General features: G+C 31.9%; 1 protein-coding gene across 1 annotated transcript in view; it reads left to right on the top strand.

The window, feature by feature from the left end:
• The window catches only part of LOC148300790 (neurexin 1-like), a 139,243-nt gene that overhangs the window by 19,340 nt on the left and 93,129 nt on the right, over positions 1–26,774 (top strand). The window contains exon 4 of the mRNA XM_088274306.1: positions 20,835–20,984. Within this exon, the coding sequence (XP_088130432.1) occupies positions 20,835–20,984 (150 nt within the window). The remainder of the gene's footprint in view (positions 1–20,834; positions 20,985–26,774) is intronic.

Below are 26,774 nucleotides of genomic sequence, written 5' to 3'. Positions count from 1 at the left end.
TTTTAATAGAAACATATATATAGCTTCCAAAATTTGAGTAGTGTGGTTGTCAATTGTGTGTTATAACGTGATCATTTAAACCAGCTAAGTTTGTAAGCGGAGGACTGATCAACTTTCGTTTGTGTGTTAACGATCAAGACATCACTGCGCTTATATGATGCAGTGCCCTATGCACCTAGAAGGCGAAGATTGTAAACTTTGCGAATTCCTATACTTTCATATTCTTCTTCATCTTTGTTGAGATATCAAAAAAACATCTTTATAAAAAACTTTTTTAATCTTTTTTTAATCTTTTTAAAAAACATCTCCATAATAAAAAAATACAAAATCGTATTTCATGATTGAATTTTTTTATATAAAATTGTATTTTTATATGTTCTACTACTTTTAAAGACAAATCTTCAATGCTTTTTATCTCATTATTGCAAAAGATCATTTGCTTTTTTTTCTATGGCAATATCCTTTCTCATAAATTCAAATTTTCAAATATCGAACTCGGAGTAATCCAGTCGAGAATCGCATTATTGGCGGGAAGATGGCACCGTTTCGCAGAAAATGGCGCCGGTCGGGAAGCAGAAAAGACGTTACAACATCGATTTTGGGGCACTCACCTCGTTTGGGAATCTGTAAGGTGCATTGCGCCAGTAAATTTCAGGAAATTCGTGCCAATCTCCCTTATGATCGCTCCCATTGCGCGGGAAAATGCACTGGACGCCATCTTGGAGACAAAGGCCAACCAAAAAGAGCCGACAGTATTTTGAGATGTTTGGGAAACAAAAATCCGAAAACAGAAAAAAAAGTAACAGTTTCTTTCAGAGAAGCTGTTTTTTATTCAGATTTTTAATTCGATCGCCCGTCTCTATGTCACACGAAGAATGTGAATTGTGTGTTTAAATACAAAAATAAAACTGTTACACAATACCAATTTTTATATAATAACACTTTTTGAGTTTAATAATGAAAACATTGATAATGTAGACATTTTTATCAACAGGAGAAAATACCAACAAATAATGTTAGTTTATATGACCAAAAAGTTTTCTTAAAGAAGTGTTTTATTTCTACATCGTTTTATTTTATTTTAACTACTCGATGACTTTAAGCTATTTTCACCAGATAAAATAATTAAAAAATATTTTAGCGTTTTGTGGAAAAACCTATAATCCCAAAAATTGCACACACTAGTTTGTATTTACTTACATGACCCGTTGACAGTGATAGGGACTTTGAAAGCATTATGAATATTTTTTAACTCTGACCGCAAAAACGATTATTTTTTAATTAAATACCATTATGAGATTTTTTTTAACGGATTAATAAAGTCCAAATGGAAACCGACAGATTCTATACTGGACCTGGAAATGTGGTGGAAGCTTTCCAAAATGTGACTAACGATTTTAAAACATATGAAGTGATCGTATCCTCACCCAATATTGCACAAGATATTCATGCAATTATTTTTTTTTCAATAAAAACTATCAAAAGAGATCATTTTTGTTCCAGTCTAGGGTAATATAAAATAAATAAAAAAGTAAAAGAACATTTTTATGTATTTTGACCACTATTGCCGAGTGTTTTAATATTAGCAACATTTTGAGTGTGTCTAAATCTGGATTATCTTGAATTACAGGAGTTATTTTCATATTATTTTATTGTGTTTTATTTTAATATTTTTTTCTCATCTATAGATGTCTCTAGTGAAGTTCTAGTGATTCAAGAACACTGTTTCAAAATAGGTTCATATATATAGAACTTCCAAGAATTTTAGTTGTGTGGTTGCCAATAATGGGTAGAATTGGTGAATGTTACACATGTGTAAAGTGATCACTTAAATCAGCCTATTCTTCTTCATCTTTGATGAGATGTCAAAAAATTATATGAAAATAACTCCTGTTATTGGAGATATTCCAGATTTTGTGAACAAGTATTTAGACACACTCAAAATGTAGGAAATAAATTTTCTGGTCAAATTATAAGCTTAAATAGTAAAAATGAAAATGGTATTTTCGATATTCTTCTTCATCTTTGGTGAGATGACAAAAAATAATTTAATATGAAAACCACTATTTCAGTTAGCCGGACAAAATATACTAAAAATACAGCGTTCGGTTTCACTAATTTGCGAACTCACCTGCGCAAATAAAACCCGGCCGAGTAATTTGAAGATTTTCTTCCTGCGACCTTGTTCTCTTATACACAAGTCGAGTGTGCCGCATCGAGTATGGAGTCGGGCGCAAGTTTCTCGGAATCATTATTGGGTCAAACATGAAATATTACCACAACTGGCCGCGCAGAATTCTGGTCACGAAGGGTTCCAATTATCTCCAGCTCCGCCCCTGGCAAAGATTTTCATACCGAAATAATATTGTGAGCTGTCAATTGGTTTTTTCCAGGAACAAATTGGAATTCTTGTATGCGACGATTTTCCTCTCTGTAAAAATACAATACGTCAATGGTTTTGCTTATTTTAAAAGTCCTCACTGTTCATATAAATTGAAAATAAACAATCATATAAACCAACGGTCGTCACACTTTTCTGGTCAAGGGCCACATGGGACAATGTGAGGTATCACTGCGGGCCGCACACTTATGAATTGGGTATTTACTATGTACGATAGCCGATTGTTACATGCTAGGTTCCAGCTATAAATACTCCTAGCCAACCCCTACCCCTATCTAGGCATTAACAGGGCTTATGACCTGTCATTGGCTGGTTTAAGTGGCCACTTGATGCTATTCCCTGAAATAAATTTAAAATATTCTTTGTCTGTATCGAGATTTTAACTACTCCCATAATTATGACTCATCATAGGCTGATTGAGTGATACTTTTATTCACGTGTAATATTTACTACTTTAAAGTAGTCACTTGGATCAGCCTACAACAGTTTGAAGGCCCTGCAAATGCCCAGACTTACGTATTCTTCTTTAACATATATGTAATATACTCACATCTTAACTATGTAGAAGGAACATATGGAAGAGTGGGTATTTAGAGAGCTTACGACCTGTCATAGGCTGGATAAGTAATCACTCTACATCACTCTACCCATGATTGACAACCACAATACTCATTTTTTGGAACTCTTACATATGTATGTATAGTATTTATCTTACTACGATGTATACGTGCGTTCACCAAAAGACTTTTTTTAATTGTGTCACAATATAATTTATTTTTTTTTACGTTGAATAATGTCGAGTTAGGTAGAATTGTTACATTATTAGAAACTTATCTTTCATGTGCCATTTTTTTCTTAAATATATACATACAATTTAATGAAATCACGAGTTACACACTAGAATATGAAATACTTGTATATTTTTAATAAACTGGCATCCATTAATTCACTTACGGTATAATAAGTACAGAAATCTAATCATTTATTCAATCAACGTATTTCGCAAATCCAGCCCTGTGTGATTGGTGAAAAGTAAAGGTTTAGGTGGGAAATGGTGGGGAAATTATAAGGTTTTTCATCTCAAATCTCCTCTAGGGGGTGGGTACTCGTTAGGGGTGAACCTACCCTCTGCTACTGGAGGCAGGGCGGGTGGGAGTGTCTGAGTGAACACATTGACAGCCTACAAACCTAGGTAATTTGGCGTTTTGATGAACTAGTACCTTCCACTGTGTAAATAAAATTAATCCGGTATTGTGTGATTAATAATGGTCGTTTCGTCGTAATGATGAGCTTCATAAACTAAACACTTTACTTAACGTTTATATTTATTAAATTAAAACACATCGTTCAGTGTTCATACGCTGAATTGTAGGCACTTAATTGTTTTTAATTAAAGTTTTGCTTAGTAAATACCACTATTTCATAAAATCTACTGTGACACGTGTTTCGATGCATTCCGCATCATTTTCAACTACCGTTTGTGAAGCTAATTCTAAATTTTAGAGTTGGGTCCCTGGGGACGTTGAAGGTTGAAGAGGGGGTAGGAGCTGTTTCTTATTATTTTTAATTTTCATTTCTTATCAGTCATTGTCATATTGTTAATTGTGGGTTTATTGTTATTTATATTTTTATGAAATTCTATTGTTTCAAAATGTTGCAGTTTATGGCTTTTCATATTAATTACTTTTAGGATTTCTAAGTTATTGTGATCATTATCTATTAAATGGTTAGTGAATTCAGAAAAATTATTATTTCTCAAATAAAACTCATGTTCCCTGATTCTTGTTTTGAATTTTTTGGAAGTCATACCATTGTGCGAACTTCCACAGTCGCAGTTTAATTTATATACTTATGTCACTATTGTGTAATAAATTTTCATGATCACTTTGTGTTTGAAATTTAAATTTTAACTTTTTTTAAATGTTGTTTTTATATAATGAAGAATTTTTTAAAGAAATAGTAGTATTTACATAGTAAAACTTAAATTAAAAATGGATAGATTTTACCACAAAGTGACTGCCGAATCAATTAATGAAAACTTAATTATTTATTTCGAAAATGAAGGATGTATTTTTTTGCTAAACGAATTAATTGATAAAAAATACTACGCTTTACATCAATATATTTAACAATAAGGATAATTGGTTGGGGTGGTACATAAGTACATAATGCAATATAAAATGAAGTCCCCAAAATCAATAATGAAATTATTTAACATTTTGAGTGTGTCCAAATACTTGTTCACAAATCTGGATTATCTAAAATTAGGAGTTTATTTTGACATCTCAACATAGATGAAGAAGAATATGGAAGTCTGGGCATTTACGGGGCTTACGACCGTCATACGGGGCTGGTTACTTAACCAAGCCTATTACGGTCGTGAGCCCTGTAAATGCCAAGGCTTTTAATATTCTTCTTCATACATGCTGAGATGTCAAAAAATAATCTAATATAAATATTCACTACATTCGTCCTTTCTGGGTACATTTCCAGGAGCGCTGACAAAGGATTAATTATTAAATACTCAAATTTCCTTTTTTGTGTCTGTAGTCCGGAATAAGGGTGAAGTCAATTATTAATGACGGCCCTTTATCCGCCAGAAGCCTAGCAATCAGCAAAATGTCAGTCTCACAACGTTACAAGTATTGACATTCGGCCATAGAAATTTAGATTGGATGTTATTTGCCAAAACGTTCCTTACTAACTGCGCCTTATCGCCAGTAATCGCAATGTGTTTTTTTTTCGGATGGCCATAAAACTAATTGAACTTGGCTCGTATTGATTATAGTGTGACCATGAATTTAATTACAGTATTCTGAGCTTTGAGTCCGAAGCTTTGGTCACGAATTATTATTTATATTGATATCTCAATATAAACGAAGAATATGGAAGCCTAGGCATTTACAGGGCATTTATGTCAAAAAATGTAAAAATAACTCATTAAACCAGCAATTGAAACGAATATTTTGACATACTTCAAAATATTGCGAAGCTTGAATTACATGTTGTGGAAGTTTCAACGATAGTTTATGTTTGTCTTAAAAATCGTACTTTTATCATTCTTTTAATATTATTTGTTCCAGAAAGAGTATACTACGACGTCTAGAAATGTAAAGTTTCCAACTACAATTTATTATAAGTCCAAAAATGGTAATCCCGGAACATTTTTCCATCAGTAATAACTGGGACGCGTGGGTATAAGGATGTTCTTTAGGGATTATCCCTTACCCTTCGTCTTATCATTCGTCGTCAGGTTTTGTTACAACTGTCCCATTTTCTGTTCCTGCGATGGTAACCCTAATTTATTTCACAAAATACCCCACTTCACTTGTAGGCGGTTAGCGAAGTAGCAATTTTTTTTTATTAAGGGTCACCACATATCAAAATTTTATGTGGGGCGATCGAGATCCCAAATTTATTTAATTTATCGGTTGATCAGTTGATTCACTGAGTCTAATTACGTACATTTTTATAATTACTACCACAGAAAACTTTCTTATATAATCTTATACTAGCTACGCTGCACCTCTTCAAAAGAACCTAAGTTCTTGTGTTTGGAGAAAGACATAAACTAAATATTTATTATTGTACTTAATAATGGATAAATACAGTCATTTTTATTGTATTTTTTTCCACGTATATGAATTAAGCTTTTTCAAGTATTTTTATATTTTATATTTTTTTAAACTATCCGTTGGTAAGTTATTAAAATATTTTAAATGTGTTTTTAAATATTTTAAATAAATTTAAAAATTATAGTCAAAATAATAATTCTAATATCAACATTTTTAATGATTCATATTTCAACATATGTGAAGAAGGACATGTAGCTTATAACCTGTTATTTTTTGGTATACTTATACAGATCACGTTATATACTATTGCAACGTTCACCATTGTACCCATGATTGACAACAATATTAATAAAAAGATATTTTTTTGTTAGCGATTTCAACTGTTGAAATTTGAAGTTTTTTTCTGTTTTTTCATTGTTTTTTATTCAAAAACCTTCATGAATATGAAATGGTGTAAAAATCACCTTTGTGGATATAAAAAAGAATTTTTAACAAAAAATTAAAGATACTCATTGTATAATGAAATAATTTTTATGTTTAAAATAATAAATAAAAATAAATGCCTTAACTGAGATGTATGTTCCAGGAAAAAATCAGGACTTGCCTTTTCAGCGCTGAAAAAAATAAATATAAAGACGGTTTTTCTACATTTTCTCGTCGCAGGGCGGAAATAATAATGAAGGCTTTATGAAAAGTGTGTCGTGACGTAATACGGTGCCTAGAGTGTGTACGACAACATAATAAAAGTAAAATTCGCGAGTTGTTGAAGTCTGGCAGGGGGTAGTTTTTATGACTGGATCGATCCAGTACAATCGTAGTTTTTCAGCCGCTTTTATACAAATGAAAAATGATCAGCCGAGATTGGTTTTGGCGTTTTTATTGTCATGGTCGGATTTGAATACCAATTTCATATCCCATTTATATTGCCCGCGAGCTCGTATCACTGCCGAAAGTTACCAAGTCTTACAAACATAATTCGCCAAAGTACTGTTCTTTATATTATACCAACTTAACAGTTATTTATTGAATACTCGTAATACCGTCATAAAGAAATAAGTGGTATATCGTAAAAATTTAATGGTTTGATTAAACGGAATTTCATTTTACATGAACTTCTTTAAGTTTTCATTAAAAAAAATATGAAATAAATTATTGTTTATTTTTACTACTACTACTAATACTTATCTGTAAACAATGATGCATAGGGCACTAAATCGTATTCATGCTATGTTAATTTCATCATTGCATTTTTTAATTAAGTAGTCACTTTGTGGTAACACCTATCTATATTAAATTTAAGTTTTACTAATTAAATACAATTGTTTCGTCAAATCTATTGTGACACGTGTTTCGGTGGATTCCGCATGAAATTCACACGGTGTTTGAAAATAATTTATTCACATTTTGGGGGAAATGTTCAAATCTTGTTTACAAATCTGGGTTTCTCCATTTAAATTTATATAAAAAATAACTCCTTAGTGGAGAAACCCAGGTTTCTCCACTATCAATCAGTAGAGGTCCAGGAACGAGATTTAAACACACCCAAATTGTAATTAATTTTTTTTTTAAATAGTGTGGTTGTGTTATAATGTAGAATGGTGAATATTACACGTAGATAAAATTATTATTAAATTACCCTATGACAGGTCAAAATCCCTTTAAATATCTAGACTTCCATATTATTCTTCATCTATATTGAGATGTCAAAATAAAAATAGAAAATTTTTCATATTGCCTTCTTGGGAATCGAACCCTGGACCTCTAGCTTTGTAGTAATATGTGCTTACCAGCATTCACCACATGATTCTACCATTCAAACACATCATACAATATTTTGCAGCACATGATCTGAGGGATTGCATTTTGACTGCATTCAATTTTATAACTAACCAACTAACCTTCAAGCCGCTTCCCCGCAGGGGTGGGCAGAGAGAATACACACCACTCTGTCCTTGCAAACATTATTCGCCTCTTCCACGTTCATGCATCTCCTCATACATACCCGCCGATTGTTTCGACTCCTAACTTGATTACTTTCAAGTATTTGACCGTGCCAAGTTTTTCTCGGTCTTCCTCGTAAATTTGTTTTACCGTTCTTTCCTCACTCATTCTACATGTCCAAACCATCTCAACACACCTTTCTTAATTTTATCAATAATGCTTGTCTCAGCTTTGCATTCCTTTCTTATTTCAAACATCAGTCAAATATCGTTTTATCGCACATTCTTCTGAGAGATCGCATTTCGATTGCATTTAGCCTACTTTATTTTGCATTACTCTTTTGCCAACTCCATTCAATTCTCATTATATTAGCATTCAATTTTGTTTTATATTAATTTCACCAATTCTATGCTTCACTCCCACACTACAGGGTTGGCAACAGGATTCGTTGTGTACAGTCAGTTAAGCTTTTTTTTTTTTTTAAACATTTAAATTCATAAAATAACTACAGGTCAAGGGACTGTCATTATGCTTGCCTTCTCGTCCATGTCTTCGTGAGTTTACAGTGACCAATAAAATGGCTGAGGGAGGCAATATCGTGATTAAACTGCCATCATAGCTCCAGGCAAACTGCCCTCACACCCGTATCGCTTATCGAGGCGAAAGAGAACGTAGACATCAGTGAAAAGTGGACTTGATAATTTACAAAAAAAAATATTTGTATTCAAGAATCGCTTTCATTAACAATAAAAACATTTAATTTTTTGACATCTCAACCTAGATAAAGAAAAATATGAGGCTGGTTTAAGTGACTAAACCAGCCTACACGTACATTTACCACGTAAATTTACAAAGTCACTTATTAAATAATAAAATGAAAAGGATATTTTCTGGCGTTTCTCATGTATGTTTGATGTGTGATTTTAATCTAGGAATTGGACCTCACATACAAATGAAAGAGTTTTTGCTTGATAAAAAGCTTCTTTCATCTCACCAATAAAAGTCTCTAGTGAAATTCTGGTGATTATTTTACAATGTTACGAAATTTAATCATATATATGGAACTTTAAAGAATTTGAGTAGTGTGGTTGTCAATCATGGGAAAAGTTGGTGAATGTTACACCTGTGCAAAGTGATCACTTAAACCAGCCTAAAACGGTGGTGATCTCCGTAAATGCCCAGACTTCCAAATTCTTCTTCGTCTATGTTAAGATTTCAAAAAATAATATGAAATATTTCCTATAATTGGAGAAAATACAGATTTGTAAACAAGTATTTGGGCACACTCAAAATGTTGTTATTTTTTGTGTATTCAAGTACCGCCTTCGTTAGCGTTTCAAACGTTTAGTTACCAAACATCAAATCTTTGGGTCTATTTATAATAATAACTTTATTAATAATAAAAAATTATGGTGTGATTTTATAATTTAAAAAAAAATAACTTAAACCAAATAAGAAATATATTTTTGAGGATGTTGTTAATGTCGATATAGCATGTCCACGTGAAATATGTCTACAAGCAGTAATAGTATTCATATAAACGTGGGAGTTTACACAGCAACTTATATGAAAGTGAGGGTGTAGGAACTTTTATCGGAAAATAAGTCCGAGGATAGGAATAAAATTCCAACGAATGTGTGTCCAATTTGCATAATTTCCATAGCGAAACATGTGTGCACCGAGCGGATGACCCTCGTTTGAATACATCAGGGTGTATGTACACTTATTGGATACGGAATACAGCTCGCTTTACCTTTCACAGATGGCGCTTTTCACCCCTTCGTGATTTTAAGCTGTTTCGGTAATAAACCTTTTTCTTAAAAGGTTGAATTAACTTTTTTTATACGCCTTGATACCGCTCGTTCTTACACGGTGTTCGCATACCTCAAACAAAAGTGAATGAATTAAAAAAAAATTAATATAAAAATGGACTCTCTAAACCACTTTTGTTAAGGGAAAAATTATATTTAAAGTAGACGAAATACTAAAAAAGAATACTAAATTTAATATAATACAAAGTCATGACAGTCAAACAACTATATGTTTAAATAATCCTTATAAATGCATTTAAGGATCACTCACACACATCATTTAAAAAATATTTTTTAAAAATCAAAAAAATAACAAATAATTCATTAGTGAAAAAAAAAAACACTTTATGAAAACATTTAAAAGCGTAGAATCACAAGATCAAACACATCAAACATATACCACATTCGGTCAAAGCAACTTTGAGTATGAGTAGCTGTGAAACCTGTTCATATAATATTATCCATAAAATCATAAAATACGAATGTACGTTTAAAAGCGCTATTGATAATTGAATAAAGGAGGTGGTAGTATTTGAAATAGATCTTATCATTCGAAATATATTATTAGATTAAAACCAATATTTTTAGCTTTTCCACTTTTTTTATTTTACCAGCGACCGGGTTTCGTCGTAACCGACATCATCAGACTGGTCGACCAGTATATTAATATGATAATATATTAAAAATGCAATTCCATCACGAAGTGTCAGTGGATAATATAAATCTATTATCATTCGAACATATTATCCACTATTGCATTGACAAACTAAGAAATATTTTATCAAACAAATATTGTAAATTGTGCCCTCGGTATGGAAAACTTAACGAGGGCACATTATTGTAAATTTGATTTGTAAATATCTTTTTTAATTAAAAAAATGTTTGCATTATTGTAAATGTATGTACATAAGAGTATATGTGCTGTTATTCAATAAAATAAGTTTTTTTTATATGTGTGTTATTTTCATGGAAAGAAATGTTAAATCTACATAAAGCCCAACAATGGAAGCATAACAAACAGTGCAACACAGAGTCCCATTACCAACCTTAATATATTAAAGCAAAGCATAAAGTTTTATTTAATTCATGACAAACAACATGACTTATATATGCACGTGTCGCCTACTTTCAAAATCCGCCAGATCCAATTTTATAAGATTTTAAAATAAATACTCTATCGGAAATGCCGATTGTGGGTTTTATTGTTAAAAATATTGATACACTTGAAGACCCTGCTGAAAATACTTAAAAACAGCGGTGTATTTCAAATTTCGATATATTCATGGAACTTGCCTTCTGACCCATATCGGCCAATCAGAGTTTTTTTTAAATACTGAAAAAATGGTAAAATTCTCTATTTCATAATATTTTATCTAAAGATAGACAAATCTTTTAAACATAAATGTTACCCGGATAATTTCGCATGTTTTGGAATATCGACTAACATGGATCTGGCGGATTTTGAAAGCAGGCGACATATATCAATATCGTTAAAATCTCTAGTAAAATTAATGCAATCAATTTCAGAAAATTTCTTAATGACCTTTTTACTCGTCAAAGTCGTACAAATTATGGAATCATGTGCGTATGTGTGAACTTGGACTTATCTATGTATTACAAAATTTTGTAGAGGTCATAAGCTTAACCTTACCGTCCCCCAAATGAAATGATTTATGAAGCTCCTTTGGGTAATGGTGGGTCAAGGTCATGAAAGGTAATTCGAAGTAGTAGTTCATTGATATTTTACTTTTTTATTAAATATAGTTACAAAAAATAATTTTAACAATTTAATTTAATAGCTAGATATTCTTTACTTTAAGCATATCTTAAAACATTCTACGCTGTTCCTCTCCAATAAAGAAACTAGGCAATTGTGCTTGGAGAGGGACTTACACTCAATGTTTTTTGTTTGTACGTTTGAATGATGTATTTTTTTCTTTCGTTTATTTTTTGGTGTCCTTTTTCAAGTAACATGATATTAATGAATTAAATTTATTATTCCTTCATAATTTAAATATCTTCTATTTACCATATATCTGTATGAAGGTTATTCTTAATTACCTATAAAGTTCTGTTAGAATAGTTTGGTATATCATTTTGCTATTGTTAAATCGTTTCGTAATGAAATCTCAAAGATGAACATTTCTTTAAATTCAATAAAGATAAAAACATAAACATGTGTAGATTAGTTTCAAATTGATTTAAAAAAAAAAGTTAAACACTTGTATGAGTTTTATTTCTTAATATGCTGTTTCAAAATACGTCACCATTATTATCTGTTTCCTTTTACAAAAAGTATCTCCCACCGTCTATTTATTACCTTATCAACTTCTTTATATACTTTATTATTTTTTGCAACTTTGTTTTACTTTTCACCTGTAAATGAAAACATTTATTCGTTTTCGAAACTAGTCGTGTATAATAAAATAAAACTCATCAAGTGCTATTATACAAGTATTTAATTAAAAAATAATCATTTTCAACATGTCGTTCCATAAAGTTAATGGCGACTCAATAAATAATAAAGATTCATATTTATGTATCTCGAGTTGGATATAAAATATGCAGTGTAATAATCCCTTATTATGTCTCCCACCTTCCTGGTATAACCGCAGCCTTCCTCCCTGATGGAAACCAACCCCTTTCCAATCCATCCCCTTCCAATCCGATTGGTGAATGTTCCAACTATTGAACCGTTTCCGCGCGCCAATTTGAATGCCTTGGTAGGAAACAGGAAACCAGTCGATTCGTGGGGATGTTCTTCATTATAACTAGATTGTTATTTTTAATCATTAATCTCCGTACTGAATTTCAGGCTGGGAATCATCTTTCAGGTAACGTTTTCCGGAATGGGTTATTTGGAAATTATACATTATTTCCATCAAATTGTGTCGTTTTTGGTATTTTATTAAGTCATGTTGAAAACCAATATAATAAACAGAAAAATACTGGTTCTTATCCGAACCAAATGACGTAAAGAGGACTTTTGTTTTTTTTTCAAAGAGGACAATTTACACATATTTACAACTTTTTTTTGCACACACCCACCAAGCCACCCTGTGTGTCTTGTCGGTGAAGTTCTCTTTTAATACATTTTTTATTGTTTTTAACGATTTTAACCTAATATACACACAAAAAAGATAAAAAAATTAAGAATATAAACATTTTACAATTTTCATAAAATCAACTCTTGATCATTTACCCATTCCTTTATTTTGCCTTCGTTCCATATTTTATTTTGACCTCTAACATCCGTCGGCAACAAATTAAAAAATATCGCATATAAGCATCTTATTTGCGATATTTTTATAAAGAGCTGAAGAAGCTTTTATCAGTTTGTTAATAGCTACTTTAATAGAGCAAATATATATTTATATGACATCTCCCTTTATAATATTGAACGGATACTTCATCAAATAGCCTTCCGTTATATACAGCCTTCTTCCCTTATCCAGGAGAGCCGTCAAGCTCGTGTTTACCTTCCACAAAGTCCACACAGGACGTCGTCGGAGCAATTCACACTTCCTAGCATCAAAAATATATTTCCGGAAAAGACCAATATACTCTTTTCATAACATAACCTGATATTCGACACAGAATGTTGACAGGAAGCTCGAACGCCTAAAAAGGAAAACACATTTCGGCAGGTATTTTTGAAGAAGCTTGTAAACGTATAATTTAGGCAAACAGAAATGATAAATACACATTTTTTAGGTGCTCAGTTTTCGACAGTAGATATAAAAAATAGTAATCAAAAACTTACCAACTAAATCATACCGCTTTCCCGCAGAGGTAGGCAGAGAGAATTAGAATGGCTTGACAATTTGTATTTGCAAACAAATCTCCTCATACATACCCGACGTTTATTTCAAGTATTTAAAATTCTTGGTCATGTCAACGGTTTTCTCGGTCTACCTCTGCTTCGTTTGTCAACTACATTCGTCTCATAAATTTGTTTCACTTTTCTTACTTCACTTAATCGATTCATACGTCCAAACCGTCTAAGCACACCTTTCATAATTTTATGGATTATGTTTTTCTCAGTCTTGAATTCATTCCTTATACCGTCATTCGAAAAAATATTATTACTTTTTACGTTCGTTCAAAATCTTAAATCTCATTATATTAAAGTATACACCGATTGCTTTTAAATTTTGATACAACGCTGCAAAATGTAAATTTTTGTCTGGAAATTTTAAATATTATGTTATGAACCGATTAGTTTAAATTTTTGACAAAAATTTGCATTCAACATTTCATTGGCAACTCCTTCGTAGAGAAAACCCGGATTTGTGAACAAATATATAATATAAACACTTTTAAAATGTGTAAATGAAAGAAGGTTCTCAAAAATGATATGCAGTAATTTTAATAACTCTTTTTACTCAAAATATGCTGAATTTTCATCGCTAGCATATTTTATGCGAACGACCATTTTTTAAATCAAATTCGAGAATGATCATTTCACGCCTCAAAAATCCTATTAATTTCCGATTCTAGGTGACCGGAGAAGTTCATAAAATGATTGACAAATTCAATTATTCAGATTTCATGCCAACTCATACAACTCTCCTATTTGTAGATCGAAGGAAGCTGAATGATGTAGAATGAATGGAGAATTCTATAGAAATTGGAATTTCGCTATCAAAATTCATGGATTTTCATACGCTGTCATACGCCTTTATAAAAATCTCGAATCAAAATAAAATGAAAACCTATTTATTGATTCGGCGTTTAGTTTGAAGATCTCCATTTTAATTTTTGTAATAATTTTTAAATCAAACACTGTGTGTTTTATAATAAAATGCAACTTGGTAGACTCAAAAAAATGTTTACAACATTTTGAGTGTGTCCAAATACTTGTTCACAAAATCTGGATTATCTCCAATTACAGGAGTTATTTTCATATTATTTTTTGACATCTCATCAAAGATGAAGAAGAATATGGAAGTCTGGGCATTTACGGGGCTTACGACCGTCATAGGCTGGTTTGAGTGATCACTTTACACACGTGTAACATTCACCAATTCTACCCATTATTGACAACCACACTACTCAAATTCTTGGAAGTTCTATATATATGAACCAATTTAGAAACCTTGCTCATGAACATGAGGAGACGCATGAATGTGGAAAAGGCGCCGATTGTTTGAAAAAAAAATTGGTGTGCCGTTCTATTGTCTCTACCTACCTTTGCTGAGAAGTGGCCTAATGGTTAGTTAGACATAACAGTTAGTTTAACATTTAAATTTTTACACACATAGATATCGTATCTCTGCCTACTCCTGCGGGAAAGCGGTGTGATGATTAGTTGGTTAATATAGACGTTGTAACTGTTGATATTTCTTTACATTTTTCTTAAATAAAAATCATATGAAAACATAAGATCATTAGATATATAAAGATATATAAATCTTACGAATTTTACTGACGTTCTATAATTTATTACATTTTTGGAAAAAACAAGTGTATTTTATTTATGGCTTTCTAGGTTTAAAAAGCTTTCAAGATTTTTCTTGTTTCCGTAATATTCTTTACATTAACAAGAACCATTTTCCCTTGTCATAACAAATTTTAATTTACCTCATTGCACTAGTCAATATATTAAAAGTTTTCCAAGAATCGATTCTAAAGGACCGTAATCCTTATAAGCCTCGGGGCGTGTGATACGGCGGTTCTGGGGGCTTTGAACCTATATTCGCTTGGATCGAGGGAGCCTTCGGGCTTTAGCTTCCGCCGGAGAAGGTAGTGGGAAATGAGAACGGATGCAAGGAAAAATGAGACTTAAGAGACTTAAAATTAATAATGTGTTTCTTAAGAGGTTTTCTGACGTCATTTATGGGGGAAATTGCTTTAAAAACCGAAATTATAATTAAAATTTAAAGCTTTATTTATTTGAAGTTGCTTCGTTTACAAAGCTCTTTTATTTATTAACTAAGGGAATTAAGTTTAAACGAATTTACTTTATTAATGGTTAATTTCTTAAATAATATTTATACCATAGGAAAAGAAGATTGTAAGGAAGAGTTAACTTTGCCTAGGAGCAGTCAACTTTTACTAAAAGTGTCAGTAAAAGTTGATTGAAAATAAATAATCAATATTTTTACTTCATTTTCTATGTTTATGAGGCAGTAAAAATATATTTTCGTATCAAAGACTATTGAAAAACAAAACATCAAAGTGTCACCAGCTATCAAAAAGCACGTAGTCCGCCATGAGCAATGTTTATAAGCGTTCGTATTGCTGTTACGTTCATCGATGGTGCTACCATTAAAGTCATAAAAGGTGTTTTTTTTAATCAAAAGCGTGGTTCAATATTACAAACTTTTAAATTTCAAAGACTAATAACTTTAGGATATTTAAGATTATGAACAAACTAACATTTTAATAAATAAAGATAGAGAAACGTTTTTGTTTTATATATTCTAAATTATAAGCATAGAGAAGCAGTGTATCTAGATCGTAAATTACACAATGCGAAACAATAAACTATTGATTTGTTACAAATTATATAAAATAATACCATCCTTAATTTAATTCAGTACCGTATTTTCTAGAATTAAAAGAGAATTGAAAATATTAAAGCGCTAAACTCTGCTAATGATCTTACATATTATATATTTATAACACAAACTTAGCATAATTTTAGCATAAACTGCAAAGATAAAAAATCTTAAGAGTACAGTCATATATTAAGTATTTAAATAAAAACAGTTATTTTCGTATTTAAATCTTGATGGGAATTAATGGAATTAGATAAATATTATTTTACGATTTCATCTTTGGTAAAGAATCAGCAGTTGAATCGGTAGGGTGAAATAACAAGATTGGAGAACGTTCGGTAAGTTAAGTTTCGAAATCACATTAGAAAGGGTAATTTAAAAACCTTTTAACATCTTCCATCAGATCATCTCTTTTCAACGGTAGAATTATGCCATTATGCGGGAATCTGACATCGAATTCGGAATAACTTCGAATTTTACCTAACCTGATATTAGTTTAAGGAGATTTTTCCGACAAAAGCAGTACATACTTCGACATATAAATATAGTGTATATTTGAAATCTTTCTCCTCAAAAATGGTATTGTTTATCAATGAAGATTGCTTTGTCAACATTTTCTAACTAACTAACTAACCACACCACTCTGTCTTTTCAAGCATTCTTTGCCTCTTCTACATTCATGCATCTCCTCATACATACCCGACGTTTTTGCGACTCCTGACCCAGCCGCTTTCCAGTATTTGACATACCTGATTGGGCCAAGTTTTCTTCGGTCTTCCTCTGCTTCTTTTTCCAACTACATTCGCCTAATAATTTTTTTTAACCGTTTTTTCCTCACTCATACTATCCACATGTCCAAACCATAACAACACACCTTTCTTAATTTTATCGATAGTGCTTTTCTCAGCCTTGCATTCCTTCCTTATTTCATCATTCGAACATCTATCAAACATCGTTTTGCCACACATTCGTCTGAGGGATAGCATTTCGAATATTTTCAAAAACTTGAATTACCATTTAAAGGTGTATTTGACTGGCTTAAGTAATCATTTTATACATGGCGTTTCATTCACCATTATATCCTCAGACCTTCTTTCATACAAACAATAGATATTTCATCTCAAGTTGTGACACCTTTTATACTGATATATCATTTGTAGGGTAGACGTTCAGTTCGTTAAATAAGAATGAGAAGTATGTTTTACAAGGAATATTTAAATGAATTATGATAGTGATAAAATTATAAAAGAAAATAGTAGTTCTAGCGTTCATTTACTAGAAAATTCAGTCTGACAAATGGTGTGAATAACTGTCAGGACTAAAATCGCATGTGTTAAACATTTTGTGTAGTTTTAAGTATGTAAATAGTGCTATGGTAGTGAAGGGTAGTAGTGTTAGCATGCTGTGTTAGTGATTGTCCTGACGAAGAGACGGGTACGTCTCGAAACCCGTAGACATAGAAATGTCGGTGAGTGTTTATATACAAATATTACTAACATTTTTGTAAAAAATATTAAAGTAAAAATGACTAACCACAAAGTAAGTGCTTTAAATATTTATTATATTGATATTTTAATAAAATACGAGTACAACTAAGTAGACTCCTAAAATCTGTATTTGATTTAACAATTAATATATAAAATGTATTCTCAATAAGTTTGCAGAATGTAAATGATTAAAAAATGAAATAGATGCTTCAAATACAGTCCTCAGTCATGTTTTTTTTTAATTCCTGGTCATATATTTTTTAGCCATAAATAAGGTATCAAGTACCTACTCGCGTGTCGCGGAGCATTATTGAGGTTCGAACGCGATCGATTCCGTCGTTAGCCGCGACACGTGATGTATGCAACTTTTAAATTTGAAATATGGAACGTCGAACACTCGCGCGGAATTCAAATGGAATGGTTTAACGCTTTTAGAATTTAAATTCCTACTTGGCTTGAATGTTTGTCTAAATGTATGAACACATACATTATTCAGGCGTTTTAAGATTATTAAAACGAATATTTATGGATATTTCAAAGACAAATCGTGTGTAACTTATACAAAATGAAACGTGGGCTTCTAGTATAAATATCGTTAATGCAGTGTTATCTTGATAGTTAACACATGAAAGAAGGGTCATCAGTTCTCCGTTTCAGGTAACAGTGCAAGGTAATATTGAATAAATATTAGAGTGAAAAATCACTTTAAAGAAAGCGGTCAGATCAGGAATTGGAATAATCGATGGGTATGTTTGAAGAGATGAATGAATGTGAAGGAGGCGAAAATTGTTTCTTCATACAAATCAAAAATAATAGTAAAAATCAATGAGCGCAGACTGTATAAAAAGACATATTATGAACCAAATGTAGTCGAAAATAGAAGCAAAGGAAGACGGAGAAAAATTAATTATGCCAGGTTACTGAAAACGGTCTGGTCTAGAGTGAGAATAATCGGCAGGTATGTAAAATAAATGCATGAATGTGGAAGAGGTAAATATTGTATGGTTTTCTATTATCTCTGCCTACTCCTAAGGAAAGTAGCGTACTGTTTAATAATGAATTTTTAATATCAATATTGTATTGATATCTCATATACCTACAAATTAATCACATAAATATCAGACGACATGTAGTTATCCCTCTTATTACGCATATTCTTACCTTAATAGACTTCTTCATCTATGTTGAGACATCAATCAATCTAGATTTATAGATTTGTGACATTCACATATTGTGACATATTTAAGAAATTTAAAATACTCTTGCATTAACATTGATTAAGAACGAAAACGTAAGTGTGGAAAATGAATTTTCTATATGTTATTATTTTCCACTATATTATTCGAACCATGCCTAATTTCCATGCCACCATAATAAAGCCCGTTTTATCCATATGCTCATTGAACTGAACTATTAGTTATTATGAACACTTCAATGATCAATGGAATATCTATAAATATGTACAAAAAATGTTAAAAATATATTATAAATACATTTTTTGAATTCAGCAATTAAGTAAAGAAATGTTCTGGTTTTTTTAAAACTATTTTTTGTTTTGTTAAATTGAACTTTAAGTAATCATGAACATTTCAATGCTCAAGGGAATATTTATAAAAATCTTCTAAAAATGTTCGGCGTATATGATAAAACATTTTTTTAGTTCAGCAAATAACTAAAGAAATGTACTGGTTTTGTAAAATTATTTTTTTGTTTGTTTTGTTTACCTGAACTGTTAGTAATTATGAACCCTTTAATGGTCAATGGAATAGCTTTAATTATCTACAAAAATATTCAACATATAATTTATTATAAATACATTTTTTAAATTCAGAAATTAACTAAAGAAATGTACTGGTTTTGGTGAAATATTTTGTTTTGTTTTGTTTATCTGAATTGTTAGTAATTATGAACACTTTAAAGGTCAATGTAGTAGTTTAAAATATCTCTTAAAATGTCCAAAAAATATTAAAATTCATTTTTTTAGCTCAGCAAATAACTAAAGAAATTTGCTGGTTTTGTTTAACAGAACTATTAGTTATGATGTAATTTGGAATTGAATGATCATTTATATCTTACAATTAATTCAGTCTACAGTTCTTTTCTCAGTCATTCGTTCCACATGTCCAAAACATCTCAACCAACCTTTCTTAACATTATCGATAATGCCAATATGATAATCTCAGCTCTTCATTATTTCCTTATTTCACCATTGGAACATCTTTCATACATCGTTTTGCCACATATTCGTCTAAAATATTGCATTTTGACTGCATTCAGTTTGCTTTTATCACCAATAATACTTGTGACATCGGTTTTTTTGTGTCATTGGTACCATCCAATTGTATAATTACAGGGATATATTATTTCAATCTAACTAAACACACTTAAAAATTGCTATATAAAATCAGAGATCTATTTCAACTATAAATACATAAAAAAATAATTTTTCCTTACGTTCTCAATACCATGATTTGTTCGATAAAAACGTAATTGTTAAGTTTTTTTCTCCCAGGATTCAATGAGTGTAATATTAATCTTCCAAAACTAAGAAGTTTCACATTCGTTCCTGATTTCCTGATCCAAAAACATATTTACCATCACTGAACTCTACAATTCGTTATTTGGAGAAATAAAATAACTTTGTTGTTTGATCCACTCACTTTTTTATTAATAACCAACTAGTTTTGGCAACATATTGTTGCTGAAACTAGTTGGTTTTTAGTTGAATAAGAAAATTTCTCCAAATAATACATATATCGTAGTCGTACAGGAGAACGTGACCAACTAACAAAACGTAAAATGTTCAGGAGTGCCATTTCAGTCACTTTTGCTTGGCAAGAAAATAAAAATTAATGCAGTTAGTCATTTTTAACAAGTCAATATATAACATAATTCTAAGTTTAAAATACTTTGGGTTTTTTTCAGGGTAATTAAGCTAGTAAGATACCAAATAGTCAATGATTACGTCTTTGTAAAAAAAAAATGTACTTGGTCACTTTCTCCTGTATGAATACGATATTACAATGATCCACAAAGTTAATGCCTGAAATATTATAAAAATATCTATAATTTTTCATTTGTTAAAAAGCTCATATGGTTTTTTTTGTATTTTTCAGATAAGGCACCCTCGGAGGCCACCTTTCGTGGTACGGAGTTCCTTTCCTACGACCTCACTCAGACTGGGGGAGAGCCTATAGTCAGTACCCAAGATGCAATCTCCATATATTTTAAGACCAGACAATCAAACGGCCTGCTGTTCTATACAGGTAAGAGGACTAGAATCTTTCTCTACTCAGCTGATAAGTGTAATTAAAATATAAAAAAATGGTGAAAAAGAATCGATTAGTGCTTAAATTAAGACTTAGCTTCACATACGGTTTTTGAAAATGATGAGGAATGCATCGTTATACGTGTCACCATAGATTTAAAAATATATATTTTTAATAAACAAAAAAATACTACAAAGCGATTGGCAAATCAATCAAATTAAATTTAACAATTAAGTATACATTTTTTCATTTCTTTGTTTGTTCTGTAGTTAAAAATCATGAGTACAACAATGGATTTCTCACAGTGGAGTGATTATTGAAAGTATAAAATTTAACAGATTCTATAAATATCTTGACTTTTTTCATCTCAATTACATTTCATCTTCATTTGTTGAGGTATTAATTAAACCTTGTGGGGATGAGTTCAGCAATTACGTTGTATTGCTGAACTGAAGACCTGAATTGTTTTATATTAGATGCAATTTGTTAAGGTCTTCTTTGTCAATTGAAAAATAAAATAAATTTATGTATGTATATATATATATATATATATATATATATATATATATATATATATATATATATATATATATATATATATAATATATATATATATATATATATATATATTTTTTTTACCCTAATTTAAGGAAACTATACGTATTTTTACTCTGTATTGCAGCAGGGGTAGAAGGATAATGAAATTCCATACACGTTATATGTCATTTGTTAAATGTCCCAATTTTTTTGGCCGATTGTAATAAATTCGTTGGCAATATCAAAAAATGCATAAAATTCCAATTTCATATAAATTTTTCAAACTTTAGTAAAAAATGCAACAAAAAAACATCAAACTAATTTAAACTTTTAAGATTTTTTTTCTACAAAACTTTTCCACATTCGTTTTCGCATTTCGTACCGATATATCTAATAAATTCGTTTCATACAACACCTGTTCTCCTGGAACAAATCCTTAGAGTCCAGTAAATCTAATGTCAGTGCATAAATATATATTTCTCGTTAGCGGTACATAAAGGATCTATAAGGATAAAGCCAGCATTTCTACCCGCATCGAGATCTTCACGCTGAAAGCTTCCGAGTGTAGCTTTGTGAATTATTCCTACCTGTGTGAAGATAGGAAGGCTATATCCGACAGCCTCCTGAAAAGCGTTATTTTACATTTTTGTACTCTAATATTATGTGCGCATCCCTCTCATACATATTCCGCTGAGATATATAAATATGTACTTAGTTCATTCGACCTGTTAACTTCGCATCCCTGAGGGAAGTGGTTGAAGTTGTAGTATTTTATCATATTTCCAGTGCTTGCGTGGGTACATATCTATTTATTTGATTTGTTATAGAAAGAAAGGCAGTGACGTACGTTTTATATAAACACGTTAAACGCCAATACTAACATTTGTCAATTTTGAAATTCACAAAAAAAACTTTTCGGTAATTTACGTATTTTAATAATAAAATAAATGTATTTCATTATATAATGAATGTACATACGTATTTAGAGTTTTTTTTTTATTTGACGAAGAGTTCCATGGTTAATTTTTTTTAATATATGTAGCTCCTGATTGAGTTCAATGGTGCCACTTTTGTCGTTTAATGTAGCAACACTTACCCGATGTCTACTCTACTTATTTTTTTTTTAAAATGGAAAAATCTGATGTTGGAAGGAATAATAATAATAATAAAATTGGATAACTTATATAGCGCCATTTTCGTAAAAAAAATACCTCAAGGGCGCTTCACGGTGAATGAATTGGGGAAAATATTATGGTGGAAATGATTTAGAAAACAAATGTGTTTTTAGTCTTTTTCTAAAGATCATCTCACTCTCACTATTTCTAACCATTGGTGGAAGAGCATTCCACGCCGTCGGTCCTGCAACAGCAAAGGCACGCTCGCCAAATTTAGTGCGTTGCTTGCGAGCTGGTAAGATAACTTTGCCCATTGCAGATGTTGTAGCCGATCGAAGCGTGAGACGTCTATCAACCAATTCATCTGGAATACACAGCTCCTTAAGATACTCTGGAGCCATATTGTGTATTGATTTATACATGAGTAGGCAGAGTTTATACTCAACCTTTTCTGGAAAGCGTAACCAGTGGAGTTTGTGAAGTAGTGGGGTGATGTGACTGAATTTAGAAATTCCAAAAATTAGTCTCGCTGCTGCGTTTAACACTGATTGCAGTCGAGTCATTTTATTGTTTGGTAGACCCGTGTATATACCGTTACAATAATCTACTCTCGATATAACAAACGCATTTATTAATTGACGGGCAGCATCAACTGGCAGATTCTTGCGAATGCTTTTAATTTGCCTTAGCTGATAAAAACATGTACTTGTTGTTTTGCTAATTTGAGTCTCAAGGGAGAGATCAGAATCTAAGAACACGCCGAGCAGTTTGACGGCCGGTGTAGTGGTACTCTTTGGATTGAGTGGTGTCGTGTTATCAATCAAATTCTGTCGTTTAGGTGTGGTTATCCAGAGATGTTCCGTTTTGGACGGGTTTAACGTCAGTCTGTTTTCAGCCATCCATTCTCCTATTCTCTCAATGCACTTATTAATAGAGTCAACAAGTTTATATTTTTCCTCCGGCCTACAATAAAAATAAATTTGAGTGTCATCCGCATAGCAGTGAGACCACAATCCGTGTGACTTTATAATATTTTCTATGTCTTTCGTATATAGAAGGTATAGAAGAGGACCTAGGACTGATCCCTGGGGTACACCAGTAAAGACGGAATGATAAGGGGATTTAACTTTTTGAAAAATGACTGAATATTCACGTTCTCGAAGGTATGAGCAAAACCATGCAAGTGCTTTATCACAGATGCCGTATGTCTTCCTCAAGCGTTCCAGCAGAATATTGTGATCAACCGTGTCGAAAGCAGCACTCATATCCAAAAAGGAAACCAAAACAAGGTCACCAGCATCCACAGCAGTTATTATATCAGACAGTACTCTCACTACGCCTGTCTCTGTAGAGTGGTATCGCCTGTATGCCGATTGCCTCTCTGAAAACAACTTGCTATTTTCAACATACGTTGTCAGTCTATGGGCAACAATTTTCTCTATTATTTTTGATATGACAGGAAGGTTGGAAATTGGGCGGTAGCTTGAAAGGTCCTCGGAGTCCATCTGAGAATTTTTTATTAGTGGTGTAACGTTTGCCTTTTTCATGGCCCTTGGAACAATGCTTTTCTCCAGAGACATGTTTATAAGATCTCTTATAAATGGAGCAATCTCGTTAACACATTCTTTCAAAAGCCATGTCGGTAGTGGGTCCAGTAAACACTGTTTATTGGGCAAAGCATTAATAAGTTTTGTTACCTCACTTATATTTGTGGACTCGAAAAATTTCAGATACTGCAAGGCATTACAGGAAATTGTTGGATTTTTAACCAATGATGTTGCTTTCCGAATATTTTCGATTTTATTTTTGAAAAAAATAGCGAATTCGGAAGCAGTGGCTTGTGTGTTGATTTTAAGTTCACAATCTCCGCGGACAGATTGCAGACTTTGCCACAGGAGTTTCGGAGACGACCTATGTTCTCTAATTCTCGAACACCAATATGCAGATTGTTTTGATTGAATCAAAAATCTATTAGTGGTTTGTGCTTCGAGCCACTTTAAGCGATCTGAAACTAATAGCGTCTTTCTATATTTACGCTCAAAACGCCGTAGTTTTTGTTTTCCATGTCGACATTCCTCGTCAAACCATGCATCTGATTTCCTTTTACGAACGGTTTTCGTGGTTAAAGGCGCATGTTTGTCTATCAAGCTGAAAATATCCTTTTGACTTATTTAATTATGCAATAGTTTTTCTGAAATATAGCAGTGTATTTGAGAATTGAATCAATGTAATCTTTATTATTATTATTTATTTTTTTATGTGTTAAAACTCTGCGTACGCCACTGAAAATAAATATTTACCTTCTCTTTAACCTTATCCATACCCAACGGTGCAAAGAAAACTGTATCATATTGCTACAGCGTAATCTTGATCAATCAAATATTAGTCAGACGACCAGATGTAAAATTAACATTTATTGGTATTTTTTTATTACCACATCGCACGACAATAAAAAAAAATAGTACAAAAATATAACAAAACACCGTGTTACACAATCATTTGTTAGTTGTACAAAATATCCTTCTCGTTCCACGCAGTCAATAAATATAATAATTATTAAAATAGTTTCTGATAATTTAAATCGCCTTAGCCGATTGAACAGACTATACGATACTGAGAGCACGCGCCGAACACGAGACGACCGGAAGTATTCACGATAAAGTTGACACTAAATTAAAATAATTTTGATATTTTATGACATTAAATCAAAGAAAACTAATTCATCCATGCCTCAAACCAAATTTTATTTATTTATTATTTGCAGAAAATCATCCATAGGTGTTGATATAAGTACGTAAAGTTGAAAAACGACAATAGATGCGATTACGGGTTAAGTATTATTCATTCAAACCCTTATCCGAACCCCAATGGTGCATAGGGCACTGAATCATACAAACGCAGTGTTATTTTGATCGTTGACACATGAAGGAAAGGTGATCAGTCCTTCGCTTCAGGTACCAGTCCAGAGTTATATGAAATAAATATAAGGGTAAAAAAATCGCTTATATTTATTTTACCCCCTTGGGAATCGAACCCGGGATTCGAGAACGGTAGCCGAGCGTGCTGACCATTACACTATGGAGGCGGACGGACATCACGGGTTAAGTATAGTCAGAATATATATATTTTTTAAAAATTTTGTTTCGTCTTTTGGTCAAATTGATCATTTCCACCCCTGTCGGTTTGTCCCTCTCCCCAGAAAGTTACCTTAAGTTGGAATTCATCTTTTCCCCAATTTGTGTATTTCCCCTGGCAGTTCACAATGTAAATACCGCCGCAAGCGGGTCAGGGTCGCCTCCGCCGGTCCACACAGCCGCTTTTGGGTTCAAGGAGCGTGACTTTCTATGGTAATGATATAATGTAAATTGTAACGAAATATTCAAGCGATTTTGTAACTAAAAGACATAATTCTAAAAGTTAAGGATGGCTTGAATTCATAAATTTTATATGAGGACATGGTTATAAAGTTTACGTGAGCATCGCCCTATAGTATTTCAATAAAAATATTACCTTTTACCGTAAGGAAATATTTGTTTCACCATTCAGAAAATTTCACATTTAAAATAATGTATCCTCCCTGGGTTTTCCTTGTTATTTTTTTTTAAACTTAAAGACAAATTTAAATACTGTTTTTAGTTTCATTTATTGTTTGGCAGTCACTTTTTGGTAAAAAATCTAACTACCTAACTAACCACCATGCCGCTTCTCCGCAGGGGTAGGCAGAGAGAATAGAACGCCACACCACTCTGTGTTTGCAAACATATTTCGCCTCTTACACGTTCATGCATAACTCCTCATACATACATACCCGCCGATTATTACGACTCCTAACCTGACTACTTTTAAGTATTTGACATACCTGATCGTGCCAAGTTTTTCTCGGTCTTTCTCTATTCCTTTTTCCAATTACATTCGTCTCATAAATTTGTTTTTTGACGCGCCCTTAAACTTCCATCCTCAATTCTCGTGCAATCGTCGATTACCCAATCACCGCTTGCGATGTTTCACATCAAAAATTTATGTGATGTGAATTATTAAATTAATTAATCACAATAATATTAAACATTGATGGAATGTTTTATCTAGAAGCAATTAGTTGAGTTCGCAAAGCCTGTTGGTGTTCCTGAATCCCCCA

Source organism: Brachycentrus maculatus, unplaced genomic scaffold (genome assembly GCF_059751285.1).
Source record: "Brachycentrus maculatus isolate JH-2025_06_01 unplaced genomic scaffold, ASM5975128v1 h1tg000656l, whole genome shotgun sequence".
Taxonomy (NCBI): domain Eukaryota; kingdom Metazoa; phylum Arthropoda; class Insecta; order Trichoptera; family Brachycentridae; genus Brachycentrus; species Brachycentrus maculatus.
Note: the sequence above shows the minus strand (reverse complement) of the source record. Positions and strands in the feature narration are given on the sequence as shown.